This window comes from Pygocentrus nattereri, chromosome 27, assembly GCF_015220715.1.
Source record: "Pygocentrus nattereri isolate fPygNat1 chromosome 27, fPygNat1.pri, whole genome shotgun sequence".
Taxonomy (NCBI): domain Eukaryota; kingdom Metazoa; phylum Chordata; class Actinopteri; order Characiformes; family Serrasalmidae; genus Pygocentrus; species Pygocentrus nattereri.
Genome location: NC_051237.1, coordinates 16,501,669 through 16,514,403, shown reverse-complemented (window position 1 = coordinate 16,514,403; position 12,735 = coordinate 16,501,669). Strand labels below are relative to the sequence as shown.

General features: G+C 38.7%; 1 protein-coding gene across 3 annotated transcripts in view; it reads right to left on the bottom strand.

Annotated features, from left to right (window-relative positions):
* Positions 1–12,735, bottom strand: part of baiap3 (BAI1 associated protein 3) — a 61,079-nt gene that overhangs the window by 16,296 nt on the left and 32,048 nt on the right. For all 3 annotated transcript variants that reach the window (XM_017707555.2, XM_037535500.1, XM_037535501.1), the window contains exons 7-16: positions 10,360–10,426; positions 8,322–8,535; positions 8,061–8,105; positions 6,067–6,144; positions 5,843–5,948; positions 5,133–5,240; positions 4,634–4,726; positions 4,436–4,539; positions 1,824–1,941; positions 1,462–1,586 (exon numbers count right to left, since the gene is read on the bottom strand). In XM_017707555.2, the coding sequence (XP_017563044.1) occupies positions 1,462–1,586; positions 1,824–1,941; positions 4,436–4,539; positions 4,634–4,726; positions 5,133–5,240; positions 5,843–5,948; positions 6,067–6,144; positions 8,061–8,105; positions 8,322–8,535; positions 10,360–10,426 (1,058 nt within the window). The remainder of the gene's footprint in view (positions 1–1,461; positions 1,587–1,823; positions 1,942–4,435; positions 4,540–4,633; positions 4,727–5,132; positions 5,241–5,842; positions 5,949–6,066; positions 6,145–8,060; positions 8,106–8,321; positions 8,536–10,359; positions 10,427–12,735) is intronic.

Here is a 12,735-nt window from a genome sequence, read left to right as displayed (position 1 = left end):
AGCAACAGTGGAAAAAACCCCACAGGATATCAATTCTTCCAAATCCCTCTTTCCAATACAGGCTCCCCCAGAGAGCACAGATCCAGAAAGGGCACAGCAACACGAACTTCCACACACGCAGCTACTTTATTGACAGGCGAAAAAGATTTGAATTTAAACAGAATGCCGAGTATCAATGCTTTCAGAACCGTATGTGTGTATGTCCTGAAATGTCCCTGAGAAAAACGTACGATGTAAGGAAAGCATTCCTAAAAGGGAAAGTCAAAGGAAAATAAATGATTTTATTTTATTTTTTTCTCAAAACTACAGTTCAGTTGATTTAAACATATAGAGAAATTGGGACTCCTAACAACCGTGTGAGATCTGGTAGACCACCAAAAGCTGTCACCATCAGATAAACAGCATTTAATGCTTTCATCTTTGAGAGAGAGGAGAAAAACAAGCTCCAGATAAAAAAAAAACTCCAGATGTTTCTGTCCATTCCCCCGCTAAATGAAGAGAAGTCTGTGCTATGAGTCTGAAAGGATGTGTAGCTGTCAAAACGCCATTAATCAAACAAAGAATCTGTGTTCTCAGGACAATGGATTGACCACCCCGGAGTCCAGATCTCAACATCGTTGAATGTGTTTGGGATAACTCAGACAAATGCAACCAGCTTCTAAGCAGGCTTCAGGTAAAGATATATTTTCTGTTTTTATTCTGACAAAAAATGAAAAACATGTACCTAGTGGCTGTTTCGATTAGAAATCAAAACAGTCCTGTACGTCATTGACATGTCAGGACCTTGTAACAATTTTCAAAAACTTAATAAAATCTTATTACAATGATGTGCCCTTCCAGTCAAACGTTAGGATGTTTTGTCACAGCTACTCATAGAAGGGTTTTAATTTTACATTTTACAATAAAAGTGAAGACAAAGACAAACCAAATGTGTAGCCCCTTAAAATCCCAGGCTTAGCACATACTAAGCCTAATCATTCAGTAATTACAGGGACTCCAAGGCAAACTGGCTGAGCTATTCTTAGGTTATAGTGCGCAATAAAACTTGGGGCGCTGGCCATTTAAGGGGTTAAAGTAACTAAAACATAACATTTTAAACTGACTATTAGACCAAAAGTATTATTTTGAAAGGGGGCTGCTGTGTTTTAGACCGTTACTGTTTTAGCAGCTTCTCTTCTGCGGGTTTCCATCAAAAATGTCAGCCCCAGACTCTGATATTTCCACTCCTGTGCTTTACAACAGCCTTAGTGCCGTCCAGTCTAGTTCCACGCAAACAGTCTATCATCAGTTTGATGTTTTGGTGTCATTCTGCTTAAAGTTTGATGAAGTAACCTAAAGAACCCCGTTAATGTTCATCAGTGGTTAAATGCTTAAAGCAGCCAAATACTCCAGAGGCCACTGTATGTATGACCCCTCATCCTGACTTTGTATGAAAAGGAACCACAGTGTGTACGTGCTTACCTCAGCATTAGCTCACACCGTGTGATGGCAATAGGGCTGGTGCAGGGGAAAACCTGCCTTATGCTCTTCATCTGAGACAGGCAGTAGTCACAGTAGAGTTTAAAGCTTTGTGCCAAGAGGCTCTCCTGCACGCATCCAGCAACAACCAACATTAAGAGCAAGATGAGACACAGAAACACTCCACATGCAGGTCTTCCGAGATGAATGTTAGTTAACTCAAAGCACTTTTCTAAGACTTCCACATCATCTCAGATGATCTAATCATAAGAGCCCTCGAGAGCAGAGCTTCCAAGACATTTTGCTACAGAATGAACATTCCCAGCCATTCCAGATCAATGAGGTTTCAGAAGAAAGGGCCTTACCAGCTCCTTCTGCACATCTCCGGCCTCCCACTCGGCCTCCACGGCCCTCAGCAGTCGGAGCAGCAGAGAATAGCACATCCTCTGAGAGTGATGGTGGCTGCTATAGCACTGCCAGCGACTGCAAAAGCATATAAAATGCAAGCTGACTAACCAGAAGTGTGCATATTAAGTATATAATATAAGTTTAGATGTGGAATTTTTTGGCTTGCTGAAGAAACACTTGTTTGGGATTTTGGGAGCACTTTGAGTTCTTTTGGACTTTTTTTTCAAATGGTTCTCGATTTTTTGCTCCTACTTTTCAATTAAAAACCGAAAAACTCCAAGCAAGTATTTTGTTAACATAACATAGTTATGTATTTTGTACATACTTAGTTCCATGTTTATTTAAAAGTGTCGTCCTTGGTTATAAAATGTGACTGAATGAAAAAAATAAATAAATAAATACTGAATAAAAGCCTTGATAGGAATGGCAAATATCAAACAGGATATCAAATTTACAGAAATATTCATACTGAATTATCAGAATTGCAGTCCCACAGTAAAACAACCATTTAAAATAGTACTCAGACCGTAAACATTTACTAGGACTATGTCATGATTCATTTAAACTCAAGGCATTCATTGATAATAATTAGCTCAATATAGGGAAGTTTCTATAGGGAGGTGGCTGTCCCAAACCATAACCCCTACATTTCACTTGTGAAAATAATGCATTGTTTTGTACTTTTTGCAATGCTTTTTTACAGTGATGTTGACATATATAGATTTGCCACAAGTTTAATAAATTATTATTGTTCCAACTTTTTGCCACAAGTGAAACACAAGGAGTGTTAGCCCACGGCCGGGTCTTCTTTTTGCCACACCCCTGCATTGTAGAGCAGAAAGTGAAACTGCACCTCCGTCCCTCATGGTGACATGGTGAGCACATAGATCCATGAAGACAGTATTACAAAAATGAATAATAATCAGGAAAAAACATTGTAGATGCTAAAAATTAGAGTACAGTAAAGACACGTGGAGCTTGTATTGTAGATTTTTTATGTGTATTTGTGAAGTAGCCAGGCACTGAAAAAGTGAACATCATATTTTTATTAAAGTCATTACACGTAGGCCACTTTGGGGCCATGTGGCTAAAATATGCAGGTTGTAGTTCAAAGAGGAAAAATAGTTATAGGCCAGTCGTGAGCCCCAAAGCAGCCTAATATTGTTTTCAAACTTAAAAAAAAAATCATTAAATGTAGTAATAAAGCTGCGTGTAACATTAAGAACTGGCACTAACAAAACAATTTTTCTGCAATTAGGTAAATGTAACATTTTTGAATCATGCAAATGAGTTAAAACACTCACTACACGTTTAAATATGATGGTTCTTCAACGGTTCTTTGGTAAAGAAATGAGTGAACACTCAAAAAAGCTTTTCCATAACTCAATGGCTCTTTGCATTGTTAAAGGGTTCTTCAGACTGATGGAGAATGTGCTGTAGATGGTTCTATATAGAACCTTTTTGAAAATGGTCCAAACCTGTAACAATAGAAGAGCCCTTTTTGGTGCTATATAGAACCCTTCTCAGAAAGGTTCCATATATAGCCATATAAATCACGTTTATCAATCTGAAGAACCATTTATCTATGCAAAGAACTGTTTAATCGAGCAAAGGGGTCTTTGAGTATTCATGGTTCTATTTAGAACCTTTTTTTAGTACTAAAGAACCCTTGAAAAACCAGCATTTTCAAGAGTGTACCGAAGCATTTGGTACAGTTTTGTGTGTTAATTGTTTCGTTAGTGACATACTGGAAGGTTCAGTTTGTTTATTTGAATGAACTAAGCGTAAATAAGGTATACGTTCCCTCAAAAGGAAAGGGTTTTAGTCTAAAGTCAGTTGAAAGTATGTTAAACTGTCTTTAAATTCAACCCAATTTGATAGAATGATTATCTATAATACTTTGCCTGTGAAAAAGAAGTGATATGTTATGATGGAAACACATTTGCTCAGTAAACGCTGTAAAGGCGATTAAAGTGATGTGACTGATGTTTTGTTTCAGTTTTTCTGTTCGGTCACAGCTATGAAATACGACAGAATGCTAAAGGTCCCAGTGGGCCGATGAATAAATTAAAACATCTTTATCTTATGAAAGCAAGAAGGTAAAATTAGACAGTAAAAACACAGATGTCGCAGAATGTGTTTGTCAATGTATTCTGTGCACTAACGATGTAGAGTACTTGAAAACGTGAAATTGAACGATACAGTAAAAAATAGTTCCTCAATATTAATGACTTCCCTTTAGACCTGCTTCATATTCCTCAGAAATGTTTGTGCAAATGTGAAAAAAAGTTTTATTCTCATATCTACAGTAAAAGAAAACTCTATAGACAGCTATAGATGAAATGTTTGCTTTAGTTACTGTTCTTAAAACCACACACCTGAAAGATTTTGGCTCAAAAGGTGTTTTAAACACTTGAAAGATCTGAGTGCTGACATCTAGCATCACAACAAGAGTACAAAATGCATGCAATCTGGTGCTGCCGATAAACACCTTCAGACTGCAATGTTGCTAAAAAGCAGTGTGGTGGGCTAACTTTGATCTCATACTGGACAAGAATTAAGTACACACATGATTGCCTGTTGCAATGGCGACAGGTCAGCCTGCACAGCATGATGGGAAAGCACAGTCCATGCTGCTGGACACACTTGTCCATTCCAGTTATAGGGTTCTTTCTGCAGGAGATTTCAAGTAGAGAAGATACAATGACAATTCAAACCAGTCATAAACATTAGTCAATTATGTTAGATGTAAATACAAAAGACCAACCTGAGCATGACTGTGCTCATACTCCAAAATCTGACTCAGCAGCTTCTGATGGATGACCACATTCGAGACCATTTTAGTCAAAGCAGTGTCTCTCTGCAGAACAGAGCAAAAGGTGTATACAGGCAAGAAAAGCTTCAGGCAGAACAGCCTTAATTCCAATTCATGCAAAAATAAGCCTCTAATCATTTTCTAATGATTCTAGTCCTTTTGTATTTGGCAAATTCATTGATATCAAATTGCCTTAGAACACGTCTTGAAAATTACCGTGCTGAATGGTTTTGTCTTTTTCAATAATTACCCACCACTAAAGAGTTTTTGGAGAACATTAGATATCATTTGAAAGGCATTACGTGGAAAGAATTAGAAGAAGCTACACGTTTTAAAAATTAAAGCTGTGCACCCCCAAAACATTAATTATTCCAAGTAGAAGTAGACAAGGGAGATGGTGGGGGGAGGTTTAAGAGTTTCGAGTTGGTCTAATCCAGATGAACTGCTTTACTTGGGCGGTGAAGAGCCTCAGGATCAGGTGACATTCTCCCTGCACTTTCGACGCACTGGACCGTGGCTCGAGCTTGAACCACTTATCATAGCCGACCACTGGAATCTCCTGGTGAGAGAGAGCCAACCACTGAGTTTCCGATCAATTTAACAAATGCAGATTGTGGAGACATGTAGTGACCCTTTTGTTGGAAATCATGCTGATGTTCCTTATTAAAACAATTCTCACCCTCCAAAATCTTTGTGGGAAGAGTTCCCAGAAAAGTGGAATCTGTTATATCCGCAAAGGGGAACATACTACAGATTGATGCCCATGTTTTTGGAATGGGATATCCAAGATCAAGCAGATGTGATGGTCAGGTGTCCATATACTTTTGGCCACGTACTGTAAAGTGTATTACAACCTACTACAGATTTTTCTGTACTTAATAGATTTTTTGTATTTTATAAGCTTATAGTTGATTTCTCTTTGAAAACATCCTTCCTTTGTTGCACTGAGCTTCATGTGGAGTGTTGCCCTACTGCCTCTGGACTGTTAACTTGTTGCGGTGGTTAGTCACAGTCATTTGAAATTAGGCTAATTGGTTGCTTGATGACTAATATTTTACGCTTTTCTCACATTTTCTCCCATAGACCTTAAACACTGCTGTATTCCACCTATTTGAGAACCGCCAGTGTGGACTGTTTCACTCAGGATTCAATTGAACTTACACTTAATGGAATGTTCAGGCAACCCAGAAAGTCATCAGCGTTCTCCTCGCTGCCTGATGCTGCTGCCCCATTGGCCCTCACAGATTTGGCAATTTGCTTGAAGTACCTAAATGTGTTAATGGGTTCAAGTGTCAATAAATAGAAGCAAAAGCAAGCAGCATTATAGATTTCTCCAAGGTTTGTGGGCCGCTGTGAGCTAATTCTCACGACAATACAGGACATACCTGCCCATTCCTCTCAGCCCACTGATCTCATTCAGCTTTCGACACGCCTCAGCCACAGAGACATCATCATCATGATCCCTAAGGAGGGAAATTGGGTTTCTGGGTTATCTCGTACATGAGATGAATTATTTGCTTATGGATGACTGGTTTGAGAAGAGCAGATACTCTGCCAGTCAGAAAGAATTTCTGAGATGCACGTTTGTCATATATTGACATTTAGCAACTGGGTCATTCCATGCCAACTCCCCTAGGGCCTGTCTAATCATGAATTCAAGCAAAAACTGCAATGCAATTCAAGCAGTTTTAAAGTTTGCCCCATCGGGTTCTGAACTGCATCTGTAATAATAAGTTTAACTGCTTTTAGAACGACTTAACTGAGTTGAAATGGGTAAGAACACAACACTAAGAAGAAACTTTACATCAACTGGTTTCATGTTAATAAATGCCCCAAAGTTTTTGAAGGATGATCTTTCACTTAGTTTAAAAACAATTTTTGCAAAATTTAGGAATTTTATGTGAAATTCCTACTTTCATAGTATATCTATGATTATGTTCTGTGATATGCCATGTTTGAAGATACAGCGCAAAAAATATCTATTTTAGTAATTTTTAGGCCTTTTTGAAGCTATTTTCTCAAAAGATACACATACACATACTGATCAGGCATAACATCATGACCACCTCCTTGTTTCTACACTCACTGCCCATTTTATCAGCTCCACTTACTGTATAGCTGCACTTTGTAGTTCTACAGTTACAGACTGTAGTCCATTTGTTTCTCTGATACTTTGTTAGCCCCTTTTACCCAGTTCTTCAGTGGTCAGGACCCCATTGACCCTCACAGAGCAGGTACTATTTGGGTGATTCTCAGCACTGCAGTAACACTGACATGGTGGGGGTGTGTTAGTGTGTGTTGTTCTGGTACAAGTGGATCAGACACAGCAGTGCTACTGGAGTTTTTAAACACTGTCCACCCACTGTCCACTCTATTAGACTCAATTGTGTCGTTGGTCCATCTTGTAGATGTAAAGTCAGAGGCGTTAGCTCATCTGCTGCTGCACAGTTTGTGTTGGTCATCCTCTAGTCCTTCATCAGTGGTCACAGGATACTGCCCACAGGACGCTGCCCACAGGACGCTGTCAGCTGGATATTTTTGGTTGGTGGACTTTTCTCAGTCCAGCTGTGACACTGAGGTGTTTAAGTAATCCAGCCAGAGGTGTATAATTCAAGTCCAGAAAGTCCAGAAAGGATTTTGTTCCAACACACTGGCTTCTCTAGTTAGATCAAACCACCAGCAGAGCTGTCCAGGCAGTTGGAACAAAATCCTGGGAAGGATTTTTACTTTCTGGACCTGAATTTTACACCTAGAATTCAGCAGCACTGTTGATCCGCTCAGACAAGCACAACACATGTTATGCCACAGTTGGTGTATGTATGGATTTACACACTTTTTTTTTTCAAGTTTCCACAGCGGTTGTTTCTGTTTGGAGTTTCAGTTTAGCTTAACTGGGATAGCAAATGACCATATCCATGACAATTAGCTTATTGAAAAGGGTCAATTAAAATGTAATTTAACACATTTCTTAGCAACAACACAAAATCTCCACACGCAGAGATTCTTTATAAATGTGTCAAACATAACATTTTCAAAACTTTTTTTTTTTAGCTACAATTTATGCTAAATTAACTGGGCAAGCCAATATCAGGGAATGGTTCCCAGGACTAAACCAAGTCTTGGGCCAAATTGGAGAGCCAATGGTGAATCACCACTGGAAATTCCTTTTAGTATTGGCCTAGGCTTAATCTGGGAAACTGGCTCTAGATGACAGGCATTGGCAATCAGCTGACTAACTAAAAAGAACCTACAACATACTGATTAACCTGCTTAGTCATCTACTCCCTATGTTTACACCCATTTTTTAAGTACATCAGTGTTCATTATAAAAACAATCTTTGAGGAATTCTTTTTGACAACAAGTTAACAAAAATCTTACCATATGTCCAAATGCAGAACATCATTCTGGACATCATCAATGTCACTAAGTGAAAAAGGTGAAGGTGAGCGTTACATTTCATGGTCATTTCCACTTGTGAACTGAAAACATTTCAAATGATGCCAAGTGTGAAAAGTTCACAAACACCCATGTACAAAAACAAATGAAACAATTATGATTGACTGCTTTTCTATCACTGTGCATCTCATGCCTTGTTAAGCAAAGCAAATTGAAACACGGCTATGATAAGTTTCTACTCACAAAGCAAAGTGCTCATTCCACACGGGGTTCAGCGTCTCAGGCTTCACCTCGGTCACATGAATGTCCCTTGCGGCCAGCACTTCTTTGACGCTGGAGCGCTTCTCTAGCTTGTCCTTTCTCTTGCGGAAGCTGAACTTCCTCTCTTTCCTCTCCTCTGTCTCTCGGGGGCTTTGTCCCAAGAGAATTCCTAGCATGCAGTATGGGTCGCTGTAACCTACACAGCCCCCAGTGAACCAAAATAAGGTCAAACTCTTCCAGAAATTCTACAAAATACACCCTCCCACACAAACATGGACAAAGAATATACAGTGGTTCTGATTCTGAATTGATCTTGATGATTGTTGCATAATTAAATGTTTAAGATGTAAAGAAAGTCATTCAGAGTGGTCTGATGTGAAATGCTCTGTTCTCGAGACACCTACTGGGGCAGGATTGTTCAAAGTGGCGGTGATAGGAACCAGACATATGAAGTGTTCATTACCTCTAAGTACTACATCATAGAATGCTGAGGTGGGTAATAACTAGTTACAGGTACTTAAGTGCATGGATTTCTCTACAACATTGATTCATTTGAGCTCTCTTGAGTGCTTTCAATTTATAATACATTAGAATAGTGAATAAAGCAATCTACCTTTTACTTACTTACATTCTAGCCATTCAAATGTAATTACTAATTCCTTTTTGTGTGCAATGTAATTAAGTTTTGTATGTGACAACATCTGTACTGCTTTGAGATTGGCCACCCCTCTGACTTCGGAGCCTTAGCGTTTTATTTTGGACCAAAAGAATCCCAAAATGAGATAAACAGCCATACACACTTCAGTTCCTGCTACTGCTAAGATGTTCCACTGCAGCTCTATACGTTACGTAGCTCAATAGATTTTTGGCCTGATGCTTTTGTATTTCTACTCAGGTTGTTTGCGAAGGTACTTTCACCTGCATCATTAGGATAGCCAAGTATCAATACGTTTCCCTGAGAACTGATTGTTTACTCAGCCTACCTCTGACACAAAGCTATTACGTGAAATGGTTATGAATGCAGTACCTGATATCTGAGATACTGTCTTACTGTTATATTGTCTTAGCACTTTTACCAGGAAATGTAAGAAAAACAAGTAAATAAATTGACTATATTCATGTTGCAGACATCTGGTTCCTTTCACCACCACTGTTTTAAAAAAAATGTCTCTCTAAAATGAATCATTTCATACCAAACCCGCTTTGAGACTTGATTCTTACTAAATGTTACCAAGAGTCTCAAAAATGTAAAACGTTTTTATTAGTGAATGTGTAAATATAAAAATGTTGAATATGTAGCAAAAGACAAAGGCAGATTTAGTCACAACCCTAATCTTAGGTTATATTAAAAGTGTAAAAGTTATTGCTTGAGAAGGATAAAATTATAGTAAAAGGTTGTTTAGTAAACCTAAACAGCCTGGACTGGAAAATTGTGATAATACTAATGCAAAGACCATATACAATAATTTATATAACCATCCTCTGCTAGTTACCATCTATTGGGGCAGTGGTGGGCTGGAGGTTAGGAATCCAGCCTCGTGACCGGAAGGTCGCCGGTTTGATCCCCAGAGCTGACAGCACATGACTGAGGTGTCCTTGAGCAAGACACCTAACCCGCGACTGCTCCCCGGTTTGGGCTGCCCACCGCTCTGGGCAAGTGTGCTCACTGCCCCCTAGTGTGTGTGCTCACTAGTGTGTGTATGTGGTGTTTCACTTCATGGATGGGTTAAATGCGGAGGTGAAATTTCCCAATTGTGGGACTAATAAGGGTATCTTAATCTTAATATACAACACATCTGAATCAATGCATAATAGGTAATCCAGGTTTTCTGCCTATATAAATATATTCCAGCCTAAACGTTTTTCAGTATAAGATTGAAAAGAATAATAATGGTATCTAACTGGTATCAAAGTGCCAACACTCACATAACACTTGATGGCACTGCATGTTCTACTGTATGACCCTTCTAAAAGAGCAGAAACACTGCAGAGACTGCAAACGCCAAAAAAAACTTCTCACCATTGGCATCTTTGGCCATGAGATTCTTGCCTTTCATGACAGAGACCCTTAGAGAGAAGCTTGCTCTCTGAAAAAGAAAGGGTCAGACCGCAGGTTACAAAAGTGCCGTAACAGTCACAAAAGCTCTTATTAGTAGCTCTGCTGTGCGAGGAGATTTCGCAGCAGAGGCTTCTCTGGTGGACAGCTAAAGAAAAGAACCAGGTGTGTGAAAACAAAAGGCTGCTGCACAACTTTATATATTATTTTAGCTTCCCTGGGATAGCAAATCTGGACCATGAACAATTAGTGTGCTAATATTTCAATAAGTAGCTTTTGGAAAGAAAAAGGAAACAGGCAAGCTTAATTTAGCTCTCTTAGCAACGACTCAAAAATACTGCACATGGAGATCCTTTATGGCTGTGCCAGTTTTTCTCTAAGATTGCTTCTTTATAGTTTTGCACTGTAGCGAAGAGGTTAAAGTACAACTGTAGGGAAAAGTTTAGGAGCTGATTTTTGAGTTGAAAAGGAAAACATTTTCCTATCAATGTTCATGCACAGCAGCTTTATGCTTGATGTTTGGACAAAAAAGAAGCAGCATTTGATGAACAGAACACCTTGCCTACTGTTACACATGCAGATTTTTTTATGCTTTGGGGTGTACAGCAGCCAGTAGCACAGGAAGCACTGCACAGACAGATGAAAGAATTGATTCCACTAGATATAAGCAAAGTACATATAACATAACTCAAAGCCACAATGAACTTCTTCAGGAAACATAAGCTTATCCTTACTCCCAGTCACTTTTCCCCCCAGACAACTCCTACTAGACAACTATTTCCACAAGTGAACAAAATAAAAACATAAGCTTAAGTTTCTGGAACGGCCCTCAGAGTCCCCTGACTTGAACATCACTGAAAATGAGTGCATAGATTTTAAATATACTGCACTGCAAGACAGACCAAGACTTTTGCAGAACTAGAAGCGATATGTTAGGAAGAGCGGGAGAAAATTCCTAAAATAAGAACAGAAAGACTATATAATATAAAGCATATTCGCAAGCCGTAATATCAGCTCAAGAGGATGTTACCAAGTAATGACCTTCCACAATTATTATGACACAAATGTTTTATATTTGGTCAAATATAAAGAAACTGAGCATTAACATTTTCAGAAAAACACTATTTTATTTTTTAAATAGTGCCACTGTTCATTTCTTTTCACATAAAAAAACAACAAAATATGTCATTTGGCCAGGAGTGACAACACTTTTGCATACAACTGTAAATAACAACTAATGGTAGCCAATTCCCCTCTGCTGTTGCTATAGTTGCTATTGCTAGAATCATACAGGAACCTTTATTTTAAGAGCATACAATCACAGATACATGGTCGTTTGCTTATCTGCTCTCCATGAAACCATCTATTGACCAAGAATGAAAAATCTACCAAACGCCTCAAATCCCCCTCCCCGGCTGAAGAACTGGACACTATAATCCTCAAAGTGAAGCTTTGGCTGTCTGCAGAAGTGTGGAAAGGCATTTCTTTGAAAACATTCAGCTGAGTTTCAGGAGCATGCAGTCCTGCAGTACCAGAACCTTTCAGGAGTGCAGAAATCGATAGGTGCTCTCTCTCGGTCAGGTGCCAAGTGTGAGGGCATTGTGTCTCACTGATCTTCAGAGTGACCACTGCGAGAGAGTGCACCACGTGCTCGGCTCATTGTGAGCACCACATAAACAGCGCAATATTTCCCAATTCTTTTCATAACCTTTTTAAAGACGTGTCTGAGGAGCCTGGGGCCTCTTTCACTGTGACATTTCAACGAGTACATGACAGTCGCACAAAAGATGAAGAATTAGGTCTTTATTTTTCTGGGTCTTTTTCTTTTTTAAGATCACGCATCAGTGTTTAAAGAAGGAAGGTTTACTTGCAAACATTGTTCCAGCTGAATGGAAATTTTCACTGTTACTTTTCAACTATTTAAGAAATACTAAGCACAGTTTGCTCATTTTTGACATATGGACTGTAACACTGAGCTTCATGTTCAATCTTTCTTGCAAAGAACAGCAGGTGTTGCTTAAATAATGAGCTTTTATGTGTAGACTCTTGATTGAAATCTAAACAGTACAAAAACTGCAATTTCTGGCATTTGCTTATTTTAGACCATTTAGATGTATATTGTAATGATGGAATGTTTCACAGTTGTTCTTTGTAATCTCTTTGTTTCATTGTAACAGTAAAATAATTGTGTGTTTAATAACATGGGATTTTTAAAACCTGTAATGATGCTGAAGCATAAATGAATGACGATATTCTGTACCAAGCTGCTCTTAAAAGAACATACTGACCGTTTTTTTGGCTTAAAAAGACTGAATATGAGAGCTATTACTTTCATTTTGA